Source organism: Solanum stenotomum, chromosome 7, assembly GCF_019186545.1.
Source record: "Solanum stenotomum isolate F172 chromosome 7, ASM1918654v1, whole genome shotgun sequence".
Taxonomy (NCBI): Eukaryota; Viridiplantae; Streptophyta; class Magnoliopsida; order Solanales; family Solanaceae; genus Solanum; species Solanum stenotomum.
This window is the reverse complement of record NC_064288.1, coordinates 25,159,757-25,182,516: the sequence shown is the minus strand read 5'-3', so window position 1 is coordinate 25,182,516 and position 22,760 is coordinate 25,159,757. Positions and strand designations below refer to the sequence as shown.

The window sequence follows — 22,760 nt, the reverse complement described above, 5'->3', positions numbered from 1 at the left end:
GTAAAATAAGTTATTAAGTATGTTATCCAATAAAAATATGATATGTGTCAGTTTTTTGGTGTCTTCTTCTTTCTCACGCGCTTATGAAAAGTTGGTGATACAAATTTTGCCACGTCACTCTTTAAGGGGTAATTAAATTCAATTCAATTCAAATTAAATTAGGGGGTAAAGAAATACTTGTATAGTTAAAGTGTTAAAGTAAGTTGTGCGGACAAGTTCAAGAGGAATTTTACGTCTTTTATTACACAACTACACGTAAGGTGAATTGGCAAACAAACCCTTACTGAAAAAAATAATAATTAAAAAGCTTGTCCAAGTAATAGTCGGCGGTTATATCTTTTGAGTTGCTGAATAGGTGTTGATTTGGAGTTGGAAGTTTTAGTTGAAGGTGAAGGTGAAGGTGAAGGTGAAGGTGAAGGTGTGTTTAGGCATGTCGCAGAATATGGATGAAGGGGAAGTAAAAATATATCACGAGAGGCAAAGATTACAGTTTTGCCTCTTACATTCTCTTAACAATCTCTTCCAGGTACTCTTATTCTTCTTCTTCTTCTTCACACCGAATATCACAGTTGTACATAATTTTGCATTCTTTTCTTTCTCTGATATACCAATTTTGATCCAACCTCATAATCTTACCAATTTTAGCATGAGACATTTGAATGGGTTTTCTTTCAAATCAAATATATGTATATTTTACACTCACATATCCTCCTAAATCATAAACTAACTTTTCTAGTTTGATTGCTGTGATTTTTAGGTCAAACCTTTTTTTTTTATATTTAGGTCAATTAATGGAAATATGATTACACTTTTTTTTTAATTTTTTTTTGGGGACAAAACCCATGTTGGTTTGATGATGACATATTGGTTCTACTCAGGGAAAAGATACATTTACAAGATCTGATTTAAATAAAATTGCTGAGAAACTTGATGTGGATGACCCTAACAAGGGAAGCTGGAATCCTGTATCACTTGTTTTTAGACCTCATCATAATGAAATCACCGGGAACTATGATATCAACGTATTGATTGCAGCGCTCCAACAGAAAGCCAAAACTGTTGTTTGGCATGATAAGCGAAATGGGGCTTCTTCAATTGATCTTGATGGAACTGATGATCGGCTCATGGGAATTGTTCTTAATGTTCCTGTTACAAAGTTTAGTGGCCTTTGGAGAAGCAGACATTGGGTTACGTTAAGATGTATTCAGGGGGTTTGGTATAATCTAGACAGTGATTTTATTGCTCCTTATGCTTTTAAAGATACCCAACAACTTAGGGAGTTCTTGGATCGTATCATTACTGCTGGTGCTGAGGTTTTACTGGTCATGAATGATAAACAATAAGTTGTAACATGTTCTCCAGCAGTTTGATTTCATTTTTTGACTTGAGCTGTTTGAAGCACAATGGAGGGTACATGTTGCACTATGAAGACTTTAGTTCCCATGGTTGCTATTAATACATGCCCTGGGCACATGCTGTGTATTCTATTGATTGTTTTGAAAGTTATCTTTTACACTGTCCAATTGACTATAATTGAAAATAATTCAAGTTTTCACTTGAGTTATCTTAAAGGTATACTTTATTGCTTCTTGTTCGATTTACCATTCAAAGTGGATCTTCCTTCAAAGTATGAAATGACCTTACTATCTTGGGTATCATTCGTTATTTCAGCTTCTTCTTACACATTATATTTGAAAATAGCCATTACTTTTTCGGCAATGAGAAAATTGGTTGCTCTTTTAACACTCTGAAACAGAAGAAAGGAAAAAGGAGTATATACATCAAAATTATGGTTTTATCTGTAGGAAGACATTGGGCTCTATTATATTTAGTGCATATCCAATCAAAGGGATAGAATTAGTCGAAGAAAGAAAAACTTAATTGCATACTTGTAATGGAGCTTTTATTAATAGCTAGAACCTTGGCCTCCAGTTTATTTGTTCTTGGACCAATAAGATAGCAGAGCCTGTCTGCATGTTCTTCAACTACTTGTCTGCAATTTCTCTCTGCAGTTCAAGAAAACAGGGATGTCGAGCTCTCACTTTAGCTTATGATTCTCCAAGAACTAACTTTTTGTTGTAAGCATTGCTATTATATAGGAGAATATTGAACTTTTCCTTCTGATTTCTATTCAAAATATAGTTGGAAATGCTACTTCTTTTGCCTTTTGTCTTCCCTGGTGGCTCTTTTTAGCTATGAGTTGATACTTGGAGGCGTGACATTGTCAAGAAGAGGCTGCATGTAGAATGATTTGTATTTCATCATGTTGCCGAATCTAATTCTCCTCTCCGAAATTAACTCTTGCAGTTATACTCTTCGTATCCAGGTGTAAGTCCAACTTTCTTAGCCACTATAATCTTTTGTCACAAAGGGAACTGTCTTTTCAATGTTTGATTGCATCCAAACTGCCTTTTCTAGTGTTATTGTTTATTTATGAACATGCTAAAAAGAGGAATATCTAATTGATTTTGAGAATATCATTGCTAGCATTCTGAATCCGAATTGAATAGAAAAACACTATGTTGGAAGGAAGTATATGTATCTATCTGGAGCACGGAATCGAGTTACTGCTGGTTATCCAAATGCCAAAATGTTCAACATGCTGTTGGAAATAATACAAAGATTTGGTATATCTGAGGAGTGAGGAGAAAAGTATCCCATTTTAGCTGGGCTTCAGCTTTAGTGTAACTGGATATTTACATAATTTCATGACTTCTAAATCTGGCTGACTTCTGATGCTATTTTTCTGAAAATATTGCATGGTTTCTGAGTTTGGGTATTCTGTGGCATGGATATGTCTTGCGCTTTTTAACTCTAATTGAGCATCTTGAACAATTTAGTCGGTCGAACTAGAGCCAAAATTCCACCTTGAACCTGAGGTGGAAATCAAACGGTAGACAGTGGACATATAGTACATACTCAAATGAATCCTAAATTTGGAGGCACTTGGCTTTTCCCCTTGGTCTTTCACAATAATATCTTGGCTGAAATGTTGAATTATGAGTATAGCGATGTAGACATGTGAATATCTTGGCAGTGTATTTATTTTTACCTTGAGTACAATTATCGGACGAACCAGTCTTAGATAATCAAACAGTTGGCTCCACTTGGCTTGTTCACAGCTCTGAGCATGACAGTTGATAGTTCCTTGAGGATTCTCTTGACCATATCCACTAGTAAAACCTTATCATAATTGTGTTTTCTTTTCTTTACAAAGTCAGTCCCTTTTGTGAGTCATCGTTAACTATTAACCTGAGATTGTTAAAGAATACCTTAGAGAAAGAATGTGAGATGTCTCCAGCAACCTGAAAATCTTCAGAATAAAATATGCTGCTGGTTATAGTCTGCATCCTCCTGTAGTTTGTCCATCGACTATATTCCAAGATGATGGAAATTCCATATTGTTTCGAGTACTCAAATATTAACTAGCATCCGGACTTGATTTTGAGCATACTAGAACTGCCTACATAAGAAGTATGTCTCCACAGGTCACATTGATGTTTTATGCTTAAATGGCTTGAGGGAATTCATGATTTATTAATGTGAGTAGCAAATATGGTGCATGACAGAGTTGTTTTCATTATGTTTGGATTCTTTGGGAAGCCAAATCTATTTCCCTTACAATTATTGTTGCTGACAAGTTAGTCTAAGCTCCAATCTGAATCTGAAAGGGTAACGTCTTTAGTTTTCTCTTATTAGAATGCTCAAAATGATGAAATTGAGAATGACTGATTTGGACTTGTCTTAGTTGATGATGAAGATTCTCCTCTTTGGGTGATCTTTTATTTTTCTTTTAGTACAAGTATACATGAAGAGTATTTTTAGTTCCCAGCAGTACTTCTTCCAAGTTCCACTATCTTTACTTTGTTATAATATTACCCAAAGGTTGGTGTTCTGAGCATTTTCTAATCAAGAAAATGAGGTAAAGTACAGGCTGATTCCTTTGGTTAAATACAGGTAAGTTCTTTTTTCCTGTATTTTACTTCACCGACGTTTCATTCTTACATGGCAATTGACAAAGATAAACTACAAACCGTTAATCAAGGTACTTGATTTAACCGTTACCCTTGAAAATCATATGAGTTGCATGTGTCTTTCTTAAGTTTTGCAGCTTCTTCATAAAAAAAGAAGTAAATTTGTATCTTTTAATTTCATTCCTTAGCATTTTAAATACTAATGATTATTTTGACATCTTTTTCCTTCACATGAACGAATGCATGGGAAAGAATATTTACAAGGATCATGCCACCCATCTCTCTTTTTTGATCTTCAAATTAGACCAAGGGAAAATTTCTAAACAAGAAACTTTTATCATTATGGTTGTGATAATTACATACTACTCTCGGAAATCAGTCTTTTCTCTCTCTTTATGCACATCATAAACCCTAGTTTTTTTTTGGGAGATATGGAGAACCTATGACTACATTAATTCTCAAAAATCTCCCAGCTATTATATGTTGGAACAAGATGAAGTAATAAGTATGGAGCGGAAAAACCATCAGTCTTAGAGATCATAGTCTAACATTCTATTTTCCATTTTGCAATGAGAGGAGCAACAAGCTTATCAAATGGATAAGAGCAGGAGTGAATGAGTTGAATCTAAACAGTGAAGGAAGGTGTTAATGGAGAATGCGGAGGTGGAGGAATCATCAAGGAAGGAAACCTTCTATCTACATGCATACATCATTAATTTTGGACTTGGCAATAGCAACATGCCAGAAACAAAAGCAATGCTATATGGACTCACACGGTGTGCTGCTTTCAAGTAAAAAAAAAAGGAGAAACAGACTCTCCTCTTGACCAACGTGTCTCCAGAGAATGGAAAATCCCCCCGAGAGGTCCATGACTTGTCTATAATATATTGTTATAGAGAAGCAAACAGACCTATGGATAAGCTAGCCAGCTTCAGTCACCCATCTCCTTTACCTCCTTGAGAGAGCTTCCTAGGCTTGTAAGGAAACTCGTAACTATTAGGAGCAGACTAATTAACAATACGTATATTTCTAGTTTTACACAGGCCTATATTTCTACTTCATTGAAATGACCATTTTTTTCTTTCTTTCCTTAGGATAGACTGACTACCTCTGCCTTGATGATTGGGATGCCAATCTGTACCATTTTTGAATAATAACAATGATCAAATGGCATAAATTCAAAAAAAAACTTTGCTTATGATATATCTCATCTCTTGTGCATAGGTCATGGGCTGGTTCGCTCAGGTATATTAAGGCATCGAATGTCAATCTTGCTTAGCTCTAGGATGGAGGCATGAACAAATGTCCCCATCATTAGCATTCGACCAAACTAACATGATCATAATTGCACCACCAAAAGTTGTTGCTACAGTTGGGAATATTTCAAAACACGTCTAAACCCCTCAAGTCTCCAAACAAACCATAAGCAATATTATCAACTTATAAAAATACTCAAAATGGGAAATCGGATGCTCTTTCAGAAAGCAGTAGCAGGGGATGTTTTGAAGGTTGAGACTTGAGAGGGATGGGGGTCATAAATGTTGCATCTGAGGTGTTAATTAACCTAGTTATAATTTGATTTTGAATAAAATAATATTTCGTTTGTAAATACTTTTACTCATTTCCAGAGGGCAAAGTTTGGCAATTTTGTACAACTCAAGCCCAATTTTGAGCCTTCTAAGATGCTTGGCGAATGACCAGTTCCTACTTACGAAAACAAAAGAAAGAGATGTTGGTTCCTATACGATTTTGTTAAAATAACTAGTCTACTAGGAATTGTTGTCTGTAACACAAGAAGCTCAAATTTGGTCAGTGGAATTAAATACTAATAGGAGCCTTAATTCTTACAAAACATTAATAAGATCTTAAAACTGTTTTACCTATATTACTGCAGTCTGCAGGATTGGATTAGTAACTTTACACAGATTTACAAGCTATGTCAATCATGTATCCTTCTTCATTAGGTTGTTCAATCAAAGTCCAATATAGTCTGGTATCTTCGTGGAAATCTTGGAGTCTCCTTGTTTAAATCAATCAAGTGTCAAAGACATTTGTTTCCTCATTTTCTGATACACTGCTAAAGATACTCCTGCCTATTCTCAACTAAATCGGGCCTAAAACTCTTTTCATCTCCAATTCTTAACCAATCACGCCTTCCTGATTGCACCACATGCATATCCAGCATAACACCAAGGGCTTAAGTTTGCTGTCTCCAAGTTTCAATCAATGATCTTCTCACCAGTCGAAAAGGCATTCCAAACTACTGTTCCAACCAAGTAAAGCCCAACTGAAACCTTAAAGACATCATCCCAAGAACCTGAGAAGCCAGAGAACAGAAAATATAATTCATTTAAGGGACACATGCTTTTGAAGGGCTATCATGTCTTTATTTGGTCTCAAGACTCAACACACTGTTCTACCTTGACAGATGATGAGAAAAGTAGTCATACTGACTGCAAATGACCATTTTTTTAGCTCCTACATTGCCAAGCTAATGCTTTTGCAAACCATGATAACAAGACAGTGGTTGTTAAGTCTATTGATCAGCTGAACGCAACTCTCCTTATTATTAACAAGAACAGGTTTAATTCGAATGGTTTAATTTTCACAAAGCATATCTTAGCATGTGAGTGTGAAAATGACTATATTATGAGAATGGGTAAAAGAAAATTGATCATGATCACCTAAACAACTGATTGTTGAAACCATATTTTAAAGATGATCATCTTAAAGGATCAATTTATTGTTATTAGTTGCAAAGAGAGTTTCCCGTATAAACCATCCACAATAATTATTCAAAGAACTAATTTACCACAAACAAACATATGAAATCAGGTGAAACTAAAACCAGGTGAGCCCTTGATCCATTTACTCTACGTGGTTAGTAACGTCTTGTAAGTTCTCAGTAGTACCATGGACATAGAAGTCAAACTATCTTTAGGTTGTTTCCAATAGCACTACCGCCAAAAATTAAAAATATAGGTTATCAATTCTGTAGCACAGGCATCCCTAAATTATCTAGACTAAAATGAAAAGGATGAAATACCATGTTGCAAGATGTAACCAGTCGCTGCTGTGCCAAAAACACCAGCTAGAACCCCAGCAGTATTGGATAGTCCAAGGAGTACGCCCTGAAAATGTATCTTTCTTTAACTCATGTTACCCACAATATCATAATCTATTTATACTAACATGCAGCAATAATACATCATAAACAATTCTCGTCTTGAGAACACAAAGTAATACACAACGGTTACTCATAGATATTATTTGAAGCTCATTATACATTAAGAAACACCAAAACTAAGAGGTGGAAAGACAATAAAGTAATACTCACAGAATACCGTGGAGCAATATCCTGATGGTTTGAATACAAACCAGATTGTGAAAAAGCATCACTTCCCTGTTTCAAGAATGAAGAATATCTCAAAGGTGGCACCTTATAAGCTGAAGCAAGAAGAGATTACATGTCATCAACAAGAACTAATTTGATGGATATCTGAACAAAGGCAATATTATTAATTAAACTTCTTCAATACTTCCATTTTCTTGGCCCTACCCTATCCATTCACATGAAACTGCACATTCCACAGTGTTAACTCATATGCAAACTGAGAGCGATGGTGCATGCTTTGACAGTTCCGTACTAGTTATACATCGTAGTTTTCACAGTTGAACAATATCTGTCGAAAAGCTATGCAGGACTCAAATATTCTTGTTCAATATAAGACTAACCTGACTGCATGCCATACATAGAACTGCCATTGCTGGAGAGTCAACATGGCTCAACTGGGTTAAAAAGAAAGCAGGTCCAAGAAATCCTATTGTTTGCATGATCTGCAACAATTATAAAATGAATTCATAAAAGCTGTTCTTAACATTTTAGATAGGTGCATTTTCTTTAAAAATACAACCAGTGCTATTTCAAAAAACCTGCAAGGAGAAAATACATTGACTTCAGCATAGGATGGGAATCTACTAAATATGGCGGCATTTTACAACTAGGAAGTAAGGAAGCCATGCAAATGAACTAAATCATAGTCAAAATTATCTTCTGTCCGCGACACGTAAGTTGAACATGCAGACATTAAAGTATCACGACCGCTTTTAGGAAAAATTGTTCTCATAGGGATCGTTAGAAAACAAAAAAAAAATAGGGTATTGAAATCGCAATGACGTCAATAGAAATGAGTAGTACCTTTCTGACAACAGTCACTGATGTGCCTCTCCTCACCAGTGAATCTGCAATCCACCCACCAACATTTGCAGTGACTGCCATTGTGAGCCATGGCAAGACCGCAAAAAGTCCCGATTCTGTAAGATTAAACTTTAATACCTGCAGTAGCAATGCATAAACAACTTTAAGTAGAAGTCACTAAAATTATGACCACCACCAAGTAGGAAACATTCTAATTTAATACTAGAAATCATTTAACGTGGCATGAAGATTAAGCAACATGGTTGATGATTTAGTGAAGTACTTCTAGACTTAGATACTATTCAAGATATGACAGTGACAGGTAAGTAGGAACAATTCATGTGTCTCTTTACATCAGTACATAAATGAAATTGTAAAACAAAACTCCTACCCTCAGTCCCTACTGTCTCAAACTCTATAAAACCATTCTTCTCTGCCTTTTATCCTTCTGTTTACAACCTTACAATCATCAAACCTCTTTCTTTACTGCATAAGTAAACCAATTGATTCAAACCCCAACCCCACCCCCACAAACAAAAAAGAAAATGAAAAAGAAGAATACGACACATCTCCATATCTACTACTGGTTATCATACCTTCAACATAAATTACAAGTTCAGAAACGCATTCACCTCTAAGGTTTACATTATTTTCCAATACCCAGTGCAGATGCAGAATGTCACTTGTAAGAATCAACCGTAAAAAATTGTCAGTACAGTATACTTCTCTATAGGAAACTGTCCGGTACAATTCCTTGTAACATCCCGACCACTTTTTTTTTATTAAATCATTCAATTTCATGTTTAGGAACTTTACAAGTCATATTGACCATTTTGGACTTGTTTGAGGTTTGGGTAGAAAAAAACAGATCTGGACAATGCAGGATTTTATCTTTGTCTGATGCGAGCAAAATCTCGCTGCCTTCGAAGCGTGCTTAACACAATATAGGTTGCAAAAGAGAGGATTATTCTTTGCAGCAGGTGCTTTTGATGTGAAGATGCTAGGAATCAGTGGATCACTTGGTACTTCACTGTAGCTTTTCATGGCAGATCTGGTCTATATTTTTATGCACTTCTGGAGATCACTGGGTAATGCCATAAATATCGGGCAACTGTCATCCATTGATGAACCAAATAGGTGAACTTGGACCTAATATCATAGATTAATATTTAAGATGTCAAATCTTTATTTCAATTAGATCTCTAGGTCTGGCACCTTCTTCGTGAATAAGTTCTTCACAAATTTGTATCTTATTTAAGAATAAGAAAAGTTTGTTTTACACCAAATTACATATATTTTTAACAATTATTGTGAGTCATAATCATGTAGAAAGAAAATGAAGCAACATAATGGAAATGGAAAACTGTACCTGGTGATAATATGTTGGCATCCAGGTAAGAAGAATAAATGTCCCCCAGTTGTGACAGAAGTGAGACACTATCAAGGCCCATACAGGTGGCTTTGATAGAATCAATTTCCAAGGGATTGATTTAACAGGTTCCTTGGAAACACTGCTACTAAGAATAAGCTTCTTTTCTTCAGGCAGTAGCGTAGGATCATCCAGGGGTGAACTGTACGCCTACATAAAAAGTTTCTGACATAAATAAGCAGCATTACCAATGGCCTACCAAGAAATTCTGAGTTCAAGAATTTGCAAGGGATATATGTGGTTTGTATGTCTATTATCAAACAGAGTGGCTGTTTTACAAATGAAGTTGTAAATGTAATAAATATAAATATACCCCATGTCCCCCAGCACAGAGCTTTTGAGAAATATACAACACAATCTTGATGATCCTCATCGTAATAATTAATTGCATGAATGTAGGGACAATTGTACCTTACTGAGCCATACTGCAAACCATACAGTTCCTAAAGAACCAAAAGAAAAGAAGACAGAAGGCCAGCCAAATTCGTGTATGAGGAATGGGGAAAATGCTAAGCCAGTGACAGATCCAAGATACATTCCACTATAGACGAGTGCGAGAGATCTACTTCTTTCTGATACAGGAACCCATTTAGAGAGAATGTTATTCATTGCCGGCATAGCAACACCCTGGATGTGACAAAGTGAAATGAGCTAATCAGAATTGAGTTAGTATGGCAGGCAGCAGTAATAAAGAGGGAGGTGAAGAAAACCAACCAACCTCACCAATTCCCATGAAAGCTCGAACAACAAATAAAAAGGGCAATCCAAGCTTAGCAGCAATGGGCGTGAGAACTGTAGCAACAGACCACCAGATTACTCCAAATCCCAAGACAGCCTTGCCACCAACAGTGTCTGCCCATATACCTCCTGCTATCTACATGAATGTTATTGCCCCAACAGTGAATGAATGAGGATATAAAATTAGTGTAGTAAGAATGAAGATTGATTTGTCACCTGAGTAAGAAGATAACCCCAGAAAAATGAAGATTGTATTAAACCAACAGTAGTAGGAGTCCAGTTATACTCGGATGCCATGGGAAGTATAGCGATACTCATATTAACTCTATCCATATTACAAAGAAGAAAAGCGGAGAAACAAAGAATGACAATAACCCAACGTTTTGGAAACTCTTGCGGTAGACCCACTGAGTTATCTCCATCTTCTTCCTTTCTCAATAAAGAAGAAGAATCATCGTCGGCAATTTTGAAGGGCTTTGACTTGACATCAGCCCACAACTTCCAACTACTACTATTCCTCTTAATTAATAACTCTCTTTCTCCATATCGAAATCGACCTCGACCTCGACCTCTTCCACTGCCACTAGTATCGTAAAATGAATTATGAACATTGAAATTTCTTCGAGGTATATTGGGAGGAGAAAAGCTGTAGTGGGAGAGAAGAAATGCTTTGGCACTCATAGCACCAGACAACTCAAGGGAAGGGGATTGATTGATATTTCAGTTGGAAATGTAGTGGTGATGCTACTACCATTTCCACTTTCTACTACTCCATAGCACAGGATATTTATGCCCACTGGTTCTCTTTCCTGCACGTGTCTCGCATCACATACCAATGCTTCAGAATAATCCCTTTAATTACACTTTTCTCCTTCTACCTCCTTGCTAGGGGTAGGGGTGGACATAAATATCACAAAATTTAAAAATTCAATTGTATCGAACTAATTTAATTTTTTTACCTGCATATTTATACTACTAAATAGTGGCATGTGACGTTTTAATGATTCCCCCATTCACGATAAATAAAAAGATAAAAGGAAAAATCATTCTATTTCGACAAAAGACCCACGTAGCCAACGACATGTGCCCATAGAGGCTAGAGGCCCCGACTACGGGTCGGCAAGTGGACGACCGGCGCATGTGACGCATATAGCGCAACAACTGACTTAGAGACATTTAGTCCAGTAAAACGTTAAAAATAAAAATAAAAAACTCACGAATAAGTACAAGGGGGATGGGGGTTTGGGCTAGGTCTTACCTTACTAAATCCTAATGAAGTATCGAACCTCTACTAATTAACAAGCATGAAGAAAATAGGAACCAGATATCTTATGATCAACATAGAGTTTGTAATATACTTTATGATGATATTACAAATGAGGATACTTAGATAATGCAAAAACATAAAAGCTAAGAAGAAATTTGAGTTTTCAAACTCAAACTTCCTTCTCCAAACGTATAAATTTTAATAGATAGATTGCCCGTATGAAGTAACTTAAAATATTGTCCTCTTGTCTTCTTCTTCAAATCTATCCAACAATAATAGATAGTTCATCATTTCTTCTTGGAATTATTGGATATTGATGAAGCTATTGACACTGTCATATGATTTTGCTTTGTCAATAGCGTTGGTAAGTGTTTTGGAACAAATTTCCCAGTCACTTTACCATCCCAACTATGTTGTCTTCCATGTGTCTTCTTTTTGTTTTTTGTTGCTTCCACTTCTTTTGTTGCCTAGGTGAGATATCTCCATCCCTAACTACTTTATCAAAGATATGTCTAACATATTGTCTTCCTCATCTTTGTCGAAAAATTCCTCGCCCAAATCAATAGCATAAGTGTTAGTTGGACTAAGTCCTGACCTAAGGCCCCAGACTAATTCTTCTTTGTAATCGCACTTTCTTGTTGTCCCAAATGCCCTTAATCTAGTTGTTGCCTCGGTGAATTCATCGATGGTTGCCCAGACCTATTGATTGTCATTATACCATACCATTTCTGGTGGTTGTTGCTACCAATTGGAGTATCCATCAAAATTGTAATTTTTTCACTATTCTCAAGCATAAAAATAAGTGCATTATGGTTGAGATTACTGTCTGAAAATGGTGAGCTAATCTCATGTAAGCTTTCTCCTTCGCTACCATCATTTTGATATTCTTCATCTGCAGCCACTTCGGCCCATGTTTTGTACTTGGACAAAACTTCATCAATTACCTAAATTAAATCATTATTAAGTTGTATAGGTTGCTCATTTCTCATCTTTGTCGAGGCTAAATTGTTTGCACATGTGGATAACCTAGACAGAAGACTTCTAAACATCTTGATTGTATTCATCATGTATCCTACTTACAACAACTTCTGTTGTAGGCGAGAAATTACTAAACTCGTGCGTTGGTGAAGTTTTCTCATGTTGTGAAGTATTCAACAACATGAGAGGTTGTTTAGTAATAGAATATAAAGTTCCACAATTTACCTCAACATGTGACTCTTAATTTGTAGTATTTGACTACTATGGGCAGCATTATTAATAATCATCTCCATACATTACTTCAGTTGCCTTTATCAGTAACCAACAATGGTTCAAAAGCATTCTTAGTTGGTAAATTTAAATTAGGATCGACAAGTAACTCAAAGTTACCAATATCACCCTTTTCACGTCTTGGAGAATTACTTCGACTAAGCGGGGAACGTAAAGTCCAATTTTCCGCTTCATTATCTTCTTCATTGCTACATTTTTCAGCTTGTACATCAGTTTATTTATCAATTGTTAGTTGCCATTTTTCATCATTTCCCCGTGTCACGATCCAAGGTAGACCCTAGGTGTGACATGGCGTGTAGGACCCCGAAAGGCCCTACACAATCCACTTAGCATACATCATACAAGATAATAGAAATTTAATGGAATTTAAAAGACAAGTTCAAAACATAAGGGTTTCATAAAACGAAGCGGAAGTCTATCAATGTCTCAATGCCATCTAGTACATAAGAATGATCAGGACGTAACCCGTACATCAAGTTCAAGCCAAAATGTAAAGACAAAATGAAATAAAGGCTTGGTTCTTAGAACATGAGGACTCACCAATCTTCAAATTCTACTATGAGAACCCTAGCCATGGAAGTGCAAATCTGGAGCGTCGGACCCTACATTTGGGAGAATGTAGCAAAGAGTATGCGTTAGTACAAAAATGTACTAAGTATGATAACAATGCATAAAGTATGAAATCATGCTAAAAGGGACCTTTTCGCAACATTTGATGACCAAGCTAAAACATGAGATAAAAGATTTAGAAAACATGAGTCACAAAACATGGTCAATGCAAGCCAACATTTTTAAAACATTCGTGAGATACTTCTTGAAATAACCTTAGTTTATTATTGTGGGAGATTTACCTTTGACCGACATGTAAGACCATGTGAGAAATTAACATGAAATTCGGTGTCTACCCCACACCGAAAAGAGGTGTTCTCACTTGCCAAGGTTATAACTATGAACTTCTAGTTTACGTGAATCCACTAGCTAATGTATATCTAAACAACCTATGGTGACACATAGTTTATGGGACATGTGTAATCGTTACTTGTCCACTCGGTGCTAAGTATAACTCCCGCATAATAATTATTATTCTTAGATTTCCTTAACATTCATGAGACATCGGTAGTCGCCTCTTGTCTCATCATTGGAGGTCATGGGTAATTGTCGTTTGCCTCATTCTTAGAATAGCTCCTTAACTTGATTCATTTTAGGTGAGAAGACACTTCAACCTTAGAAGCCTTTATGTGAGAAAAACCTCTCACATTCATATATTGAGTAATTATGTGAGAAATCATTTCACAACAATAAACAACAACAATCAACATATATGCTTTACTCTAAAATAAACTTACATCATGTTTCATCAATTTCATAGGAACATGTATAATTTCATAAACTCATCTTTCATAGTTAAAAACCCACATTATATCATCATAGCTTGTAAAACATGAGTTAAGCATGGGTTCATGGGGATTCATCTTAAAAACATGGAATCAATAGAATTCATGCATAGAAGTTCATAAATCAACATTGGAAGGAACTCATGACATAGGAGTTAACCCTAACTTCAATTGGAGATTTCGAACTTCAAAATTGAGAATTTTAGGAACTCTATGGAGGAAAGCTTGACTTCAATGGAGGAATTGGAGACTTAATTTGAAAACCATAGGCTCCTCCTCCTCATCCTCCTCCTTCTCCTCCTCATCCTCCTCCTTCTCCTCCTCCTCCGCCTCCGCCTCCTCCTCATCCTCTTCCTCCTCCTCCCCCTCCCACTCCCCCTCTCCCTCCCACTCCCACTCCTCCTCCTCCTCCCCCCCTCCCCCTCCTTCTTCTCCTCTTCCTCCTGAATATTTGAGAGGATGACTTGTTCCTCTTTTGAGAATTTGACTCTTGTTCTTCTTCTTTTTCTTGAATATTTGAGAGGATGACTTGTTCCTCTTTTGAGAATTTGAGAAAATTAATTGATTTGGAAGACTTTGGGGTTAAAAGTGTTTATACAGGTTTCTAATAGAGGATAAAACGACATAGTATGAGGCTAGAATAAATCTAGGAAAAGACCCAAAAAGCCTCATATAAATAACTGTCGATTCCTATAGACAACCCGACCTACGATTAGTTGGTCAGACCACAGACCATATTGGTTGGTCATTGATTGAGTTTATAGACTATGATTTTGGGACTTCCAACGACGGACCCATGTACGGTTCGTGGGTCCACCTATGGTTTGTACATGCCTTGTCGTGGGTCTCAACTTTGACTCTGAAATTTTTTTAAGTTTGGGACTCACCTACGAAACCTATCTACGGCTCGTGCATTGGACGATGGGCCGTCCTGGTGAATCGTCGAAAAAGTACTGGAACTTGGCATTCTAGACTGGCTAACCACGACCCAAAGCATACCTAGGTGTAACATGGCATATAGGACCACGAAACGCCCTACACAAGCCACTTAGCATACATCATACAAGATAATAGAAAATTAAGAGAGTTTAAAAGACAATTTCAAAACAGAAGAGTTGATAAAATGTAGTGGAAGACTAACATAGTCTCAAAGCCATACAGTACATCAAGAGTGATCGAGACGTATCCCATGCATCACATACAATACTGAAAAGTAAAGACAATAAGCAATAAAGGCTTAGTCCTCGGACCTTGAGAACTCACCAATCTTCAATATCCATTAAGTGATCCCTAACCGCAAAGATGTGAGATTGGAGAGTCGGACCCTACATTTTGGAAAGAATGTAGGCAATAGTATACGTTAGTACAAAGATGTACCAAGTATGGTACCAATGCATAAAAGTATAAAACCATGCTAAAAGGGACCTTTCCTTGACATGTAATGACCAAGATAAATCATGAGATGAAAAGGGTTAGAAAACATAATTGATAAAAACATAGTCAATGCAAGCTAACATATTTAAAACATTCGTGAGATATTTCTAGAAGTAACCTTAGTTCATTATTCTGGGAGATTTACCTTTAATAGACATTGAGACCATGTGAGCTATTAACATGGAATCTGGTGTCTACTCCACACCGAAAAGGGGTGTCCTACTTGCCAAGGTAAAATCATGAACTTCTAGCTTATTTGGATCCACTAGCTAATGTCTATCTAAGACAATCATCCTATAGGAGCACATAGGTATGGGATAAGGAGATTTCTACTAGAAACCCTACTTTAAGCTACGGGAGAGCTTGCATCTCAATATCCTCTCGATGCTAAAGGTAAATCCCATGGAATAGTCACTATCTTAACTTGTCTTATCATTAAGAGGCATGGGTAATCGCCACTTGACTTATCATCCATAGAAGGCACATTAAGTAGTCAATCCAAGCTGGGTTTCTTTAGAATAACTCCTAAATATTGATTCAAAGTTTAGTTGAGAAAACCTTTCAACTCTAAGAATCCTTTATGTGAGAAATCCTTTCACAAAAACAATTACCAGCACATGAATGCTTTACTCTCAAAGCAACTTAAATCATTTTTTGTCAATTTCATAAAGAACATGCAATTTCTTCAATTCATGCATAAAAAGACATAAATTAATCAATAATATCATAATTGAAAAGAACCCATGAGATTTAGTAAAAACCCTAACTTCCATTGGAGATTCTGCCTTGTGAAAATAGGAGAAGTTAGGAACCCTATGGAGGAAAGGACTCCATAGGTGAATACTATCATACGTTGATGCCAAAAGCTTACAATCAATGGTGAATTTGGAGGCTTGACCTTGAAACCCTAATATTCTTCTCCAAGCTTCAATAGAGAGAAATATTTAGGGAATAACTTTGATCAACTTTGGGAATCTGATAGAATGATTTCAATTGGGGAAATTTGGGGTAAAAATGTTTATATAAGGTCTCTAATAGAAGGTAAAACGACATAGTATTAGGTTAGAATAATTAGGAAAAGACCCAAAAGGCCTTCTTTAGATTAACTACCGACCACACCAACAACGTCCGTAGGTCAACCACAGACCGTCCTGGTCGGTTGTGGGTGGGATCAGAGACCACCAACTGAAACGACCACAAAAATGTCCGAAAATGTGCTTCGGAAACACCTATAATTGTAATTTCCATATATCTCAAAATCCGTGCATGATTTCGGAAATTCGACTTCATATTCTTATTCAGGGGGTAAAATTGAGTGGGAAATGGGTCTAACCCAAATTTTAGAGCAACCGTATCAAAATTCGAAAATCGCAAAAAATGCGATTTTCAGGGTCAACTTTAAAGGGGCATATCTCTTAGCACACAAGGAACTGGAAGGGCCGCTACCTATTAAATTAAAGCCCTTCGAGTTATCTTTCCAATTCAATTGGTTTCACCTCATTCCGAGTTAGGATGAAGGAGTTATGATCATTTTCGTAAAACCTGTCCGGGCAAAATTGCAATTTCCAGTGAGCTAATTCACTGTAGCGGGCTGGGACGTTTTTCTTTTATAAAAAAGAGGATTGTCCCATACTTAGTTATATTTCTTTCTAGCTTCAAAACACTCAAAAACACTCTCTAATCCCTCTCCAAAATTCCACCAAGATCTTCAACCAAATTCAAACATCTCAAGTTCTAATTCCGGATTCAAGACTCAATCTCAAGCATCAATTCTCCATTCCAATCTTCATCAAGGATTCTCCAAAGTTGAGGTATGTGGGTTGATTGTGGAAACCTTCCTTTCCACAAGTCCAACCATTTATCCTCTATTTTACTTCAAGTTTATGGGTCCTTATGATCATTTATGAACTCTTGAATTATGGAATTACTACTACACATTCTATTATGGTCTATTTTTGCATATTATCATGAAATGGAATTATTATGTGATGTTTATGGTTTTCATGCTTCCATGATCAAATTATGAAGGTTGATATATATATGTATGTTGTTGGTGGGCTGATTTATATGTATTTCGGAATTGGTTGGACTTAGTACTCTTGAAAGACATGATTTTATCTACATGAACAATAGCCCACCATGTGTTTGATAAAATGTCATTTATAGAATTCATAGGAAATGGAAGGTCCAATGTACATCCTATGAGTCGGATGATTATATAATTATTGAAATGATGATGAAAGGGATACATGTATATGATTTTCTCAATATAGTGTTGTGAGTCGACCAAGCCTAGTACGGGGGGTAGTAGGCCCGTATAACCGTATCGAGGGGTTGGTACCTTGGTTGCCTAGTACGGGGGGTAGTAGGCCCGTATAACCATATCGAGGGGTTTGTACCTTGGTCCCTAGCTCGGGGGGTGGTAGGCCCGGGTAACCACATTGAGGGGTTTGTACCTCTTTCGCCTCTCCAAGGGGGTGGTAGGCCTTGGAAATACTATATTGATGGTCACTCACCACACATGTACTACGTCCCACTAAATATGATTTTTATGTAAGCATCATTATACATATCATTTCTCTAATGTGCTATCTATCGGGTATGATTATGCATTTTTCCTATGATGTCCATCTATTGTAGCATTGCATTGCATCCCATATACTTAGTACATTCAAACGTACTAATGCATACTCTATGCCTACATGATGTCACCATGTAGGGACCGGAGCACCGCTTGACCATCCTCCTCCGCGTGGCTAATACGATTTCCTATCAAGGTTATTGGTGAGTCCTCCATTCCGGGGACGTTGCTCATGATCTTTTGCTATGTATAAGACTTTTCTTTTTAGTTATGTTTTGACTATGAGGGTGAGCCCGGTAGTTTGTCTTGGCCCCCGCTAAGTACTCATGTTTAGAGGTGGTGTTGGACAAGTTGTGTATTATGCTTGAGCTTGACTCATCTATGGTATTTATGTATCATTTCTTCTTTTTTTTTCTTGCTCCCTTAGTCCCGATTTCCCCCTTGATTATGCTTATCGCTTATGGTCATTTTAATTGCTTCCGCGACCAATGATGTGTAAGATACGCTATGAGGCTTGTTTGGGGTTCCTTCGGGTTCCCCATTCGCCGGTCACGTCTAGGCCCTAGGCTTGGGTCGTGACACCAACCTTGGAACCCCAACGATGAGACCCATATACGGCCTGTGGGCCTACCTACGAGCCATACACCTCAGTTGTGGTTCTTAAGTTTTGATCCTAAAATTTCTCTAAGTCTTGGACTCACCTACGAGACCTACCTATGACTTGTGCATAGGACAACGGACCGTCCCGGTGAACCGTATGTAAATATTAAAACTTTGACATTTTTGGAGAACTTGGAATGGCCAACCATGAGCCAACCTATGGGCTGTGTGTCAGACCCACAAGCCGTTGATGGCTCCATCGGGTCTGGCACTATATCTTGAAAACTTGCAATTTTTCATCCTTTTTGAATCTGAGGTGTTACATGATCTCCCTCTTGGGAACAATCGTCCTTGAATGAGATTCAAGACATCATAAGGAAGGGTAGGAACTTAACCTAACAACCCAACATGAATGCAATCACATAATGCACATATCCGAGGAGGAAACATTAACTCCAAGCTAAAGCATGTTCAAAACATCATATCATGAAGTCTATATGTATCTCATTCTCAAATGCACAAAAACATGAAGAAATCAATCAAGTTAGCTCTTCTTCTAAGAAATTAAGCTTTTCATGAACATGCATAAATGAGGAAATCATGAGAATATCTAAGACATATGACACCAAAAGAGTAAACCATGAGGAACTGAATACCTCAAGCTAGTAGGGACAAAAGGAAAGAGATGAGGACAATGGAACATCATATCGGTCTCGGCCTCCCAAGTAGCACCCTCAACTGGTTCTACCAAAGAACCTTAATGGAAGCAACTTCTTTGTTTCTCAACTTCTGAACTTGCCGGTCTAAAATCTCAACCGGAACTTCCCCGTAAGAAAGATTCTCCTTAACTCCCAAACCTTCTAAGGGAACTATAGATGTCAGATCTCCAACACATTTTTAATAAGGATACATGGAAAATGTGATGTACCGATGCCAAATAATTATGCAATTCAAGTTCATTAGCGACTTTGCCAATTCACCTCAAAATCTGATATGGCCCCACAGAGCAGAGACTAAGCTTCCTTTTCTTCCCAAATCTTACTACACCGTTCATGGGTGAAATTTCAAGTAGACTCAATCATGTACATTAAACTCAAGATCTTTTTTTCTAACATCGGCATAGGACTTTTGTCAACTTTGAGTTGTTTTCAACCTTTCTCTAATAAGTCAAACTTTCTCTACAGCCTCGTGCACCAACTCAGGACCTATTAGGGAAACTTCACCAACTTCAAACCAACTTATAGGAGATCTACACCTTCTACCATAAAGAGACTCAAATGGAGCCATTCCAATTCTTGAGTGATAACTATTATTATATGCAAACTGAATCAAAGGCAAGTGAACATCCCAATTACCCTTGAAGCCAATTACACATGTTCTCAACATATCTTCCAAAGTTTGGATAGTACACTCCGCTTTCCTATCGGTTTGCGGATGAAAGACCGTACTAATCTTAACACGAGTACCAAGACCTTTTTGGAAAGATTTCCAAAACTAAGAAGTTATTGGGTACCAACATAAGAGATACTGGATAAGGGCACTCCGTGCAACCTAACCATTTCCCTCAAATACAACTTAGCATAGTCCTCTGCCGAATAAGAAACGTTGATGGGAATGAAATGAGCTGATTTTGTCATTCTATCTATAATAACCTAAATCAAGTCATGTTTTCGTCGGGTGTGTGGTAAACCAACAATGAAGTCCATATTCAAATCTTCCCACTTCCAAGTAGGAATGCTTATAGCTTGAGATAAACTTCCCTGCTTTTGATGCTTAACTTTCACTTGTTGACAATTAGGAAACTTAACCACAAATTCCGCAATATCTTTTTTCATCTCTTTACACCAATAGATCTCCCACAAGTTAGAGTACATATTGGTGGCTCTCGGGTTAATGGAATATCAAGAACTATGGGCTTCTACCAAGATCTTTTCTCTCAAGTTATCAACATTTGAAACACACAAACTACCTTGATATCGAAGCACACCATCTCCCTCTTGGGAGAAAGCCTTAACAGACTTCTTAAGCACCACTACTTTCATTTCAACCAAAGTTGGATCAAGACCTTGGCTTTCACATCTGCCACTAAAGATGATTCTGAACCATTATGAACCATAACACCACCTTTGTTAGAGTCATCCAACCGAACACACAATCGGGCCAATTTGTGAACATCTCGTACCAACTCCTTCTTATCATCCTCAATATGAGCAACACTACCCATTGATAACCGACTAAGAGCATTCACCACCACATTCGCCTTGCTGGGGTGATAGAGAACACTCATGTCATAATCCTTCAATAACTTAAGCTACCTTCTTTGGTGAAGATTTAGATCTTTTTGTTTAAGCACATATTGCAAACTTTTGTTGTTGGTAAAGACATCAACATGAATACCATAAAAGTAATGCCTCCAAATCTTTAGAGGAAACACAGCCGCCACTATCTCAAGGTCATGTGTAGGGTAATTCTTTTCATGAATCTTACGTTGCCTTGAAGCATAGGCAATGACTTCCCCATTTTGCATAAGGAAACATCCTAACTCGATTCTTGAAGCATCACAATAAATAACAAATCCATCAGTTCCTTCTGGTAAAGTTAACACCGGAGTGGTAGTGAGTTTATCTTTCAATTCTTGGAAACTCTTTTCTCATGCTTCGGACCATATGAACTTAACCTTATTTTGGGTCAATGCCGTCAATGGAGAGGAAATCGAAGAAAAGGGAAAATGAAGGTAATTTTATTGCCTACCAATTTACTTGGATCCACGTAAACATGCAAAAGAGATTTCATTACGGGATACTTCTTCCATATGGCAATGTCAAGTCATGGCTGAACCTTGAGAATAGCCACCAATGCTTTCAACTTGCAAGAGACAAACAAATAATAATGTAGGAATCACCATTATACCAACATTGAAGATACCAATATAGTTATACGCTTGTAAAAATTGGTAGTCTTTCAAAATTTTAAGAGATTGTTATAAAATATTATAGTGTGGATGTCCACTACACCAAGAAGTTACTTTCACCCACTATCTCCATTACTTACCTCAATTATGAAGATAACCAAACCTCCATAACCTCCAACTTTATAACCATTATTCTTGTAACATTTCACTTCCATAACCTCCTCCATTATATGCATGTTAATTTCATGTTTATGACTAACTTTTTGTATGCCTCTATGTTACACTATAAATAGATGCATAAGGGTTCATAGTTTAGACACTTGATTGTTTGGAAGAATAAGAAAAGCTCTCATCTCTTGTCTTCCTATTTCTATTATCATCTTCAATATTTCTTGTCTTATTTTGTTTTAGTTTTACAACACGTTACCAGCACGATTGTTCTACTATTGAAGGATTGAAGCAAAGTAAATATAAAGAAGATAAAAATATTTGTGTTTATTTTTCTCTCGGAAACAAGGTAAATTACTAAATAATCTATTTTATATTTTACTTTTGATTATGCATCATTAGTTTTCTTACCATCTCAAAATCATATGCGTCCAATAAGTTGCTTTTACTTTGAGCAAACTTTTAATTTGATCACTTATATATTTAAAACGTAAAATTAGTTTTGTAAGTTAATAATTTGTAAAGAAATTGTTCTTGATGATCTTGTTTTATTAAAAGATAAGTTATTGAGTTATGCGGCATATACATATTGATTGGATTATCATTATTGATTACTTTTGTACCTCTTTATTTTTCTTTATCTTAACATTTACTTATTGAGTTATTAATATATTGTTTTTACTAACAAAGTTTGTTTTGTGGTTATTTTAAAATAGTTAGTAAATTAGGTTAAATCTTCATAACAATATTGAGAAGGTATATTAAAAAGGTTTAATTCATTTTAACTTGGGACTTTT

At 36.6% G+C, this 22,760-nt stretch overlaps 2 protein-coding genes across 3 annotated transcripts; one reads left to right on the top strand and one right to left on the bottom strand.

Moving 5' to 3' along the window:
• The first annotated feature begins 302 nt into the window (after positions 1-302).
• On the top strand, positions 303-1,556 carry LOC125870483 (josephin-like protein). Of its 2 annotated transcripts, XM_049550921.1 has the most exons (3): positions 370-388; positions 419-526; positions 879-1,556. In XM_049550921.1, exons 2-3 carry the CDS (start codon positions 431-433, stop codon positions 1,341-1,343), a joined length of 561 nt encoding a protein of 186 aa, XP_049406878.1. In that variant the 5' UTR covers positions 370-388; positions 419-430; the 3' UTR covers positions 1,344-1,556. The 2 variants fall into 2 exon arrangements, with proteins under 2 accessions (XP_049406876.1, XP_049406878.1); XM_049550919.1 differs by having other exon boundaries at positions 303-526.
• A 4,253-nt stretch (positions 1,557-5,809) lies between these two features.
• LOC125870482 (sodium-dependent phosphate transport protein 1, chloroplastic) lies at positions 5,810-11,071 on the bottom strand. Its single transcript, XM_049550918.1, has 9 exons — positions 10,556-11,071; positions 10,320-10,475; positions 10,013-10,228; positions 9,542-9,751; positions 8,173-8,310; positions 7,710-7,811; positions 7,312-7,377; positions 7,021-7,105; positions 5,810-6,291 (listed from the first exon to the last, which is right to left on the bottom strand). The coding sequence occupies exons 1-9, from the start codon at positions 11,018-11,020 to the stop codon at positions 6,194-6,196; spliced, it is 1,536 nt and encodes a 511-aa protein (XP_049406875.1). The 5' UTR covers positions 11,021-11,071; the 3' UTR covers positions 5,810-6,193.
• Positions 11,072-22,760: the final 11,689 nt, after the last annotated feature.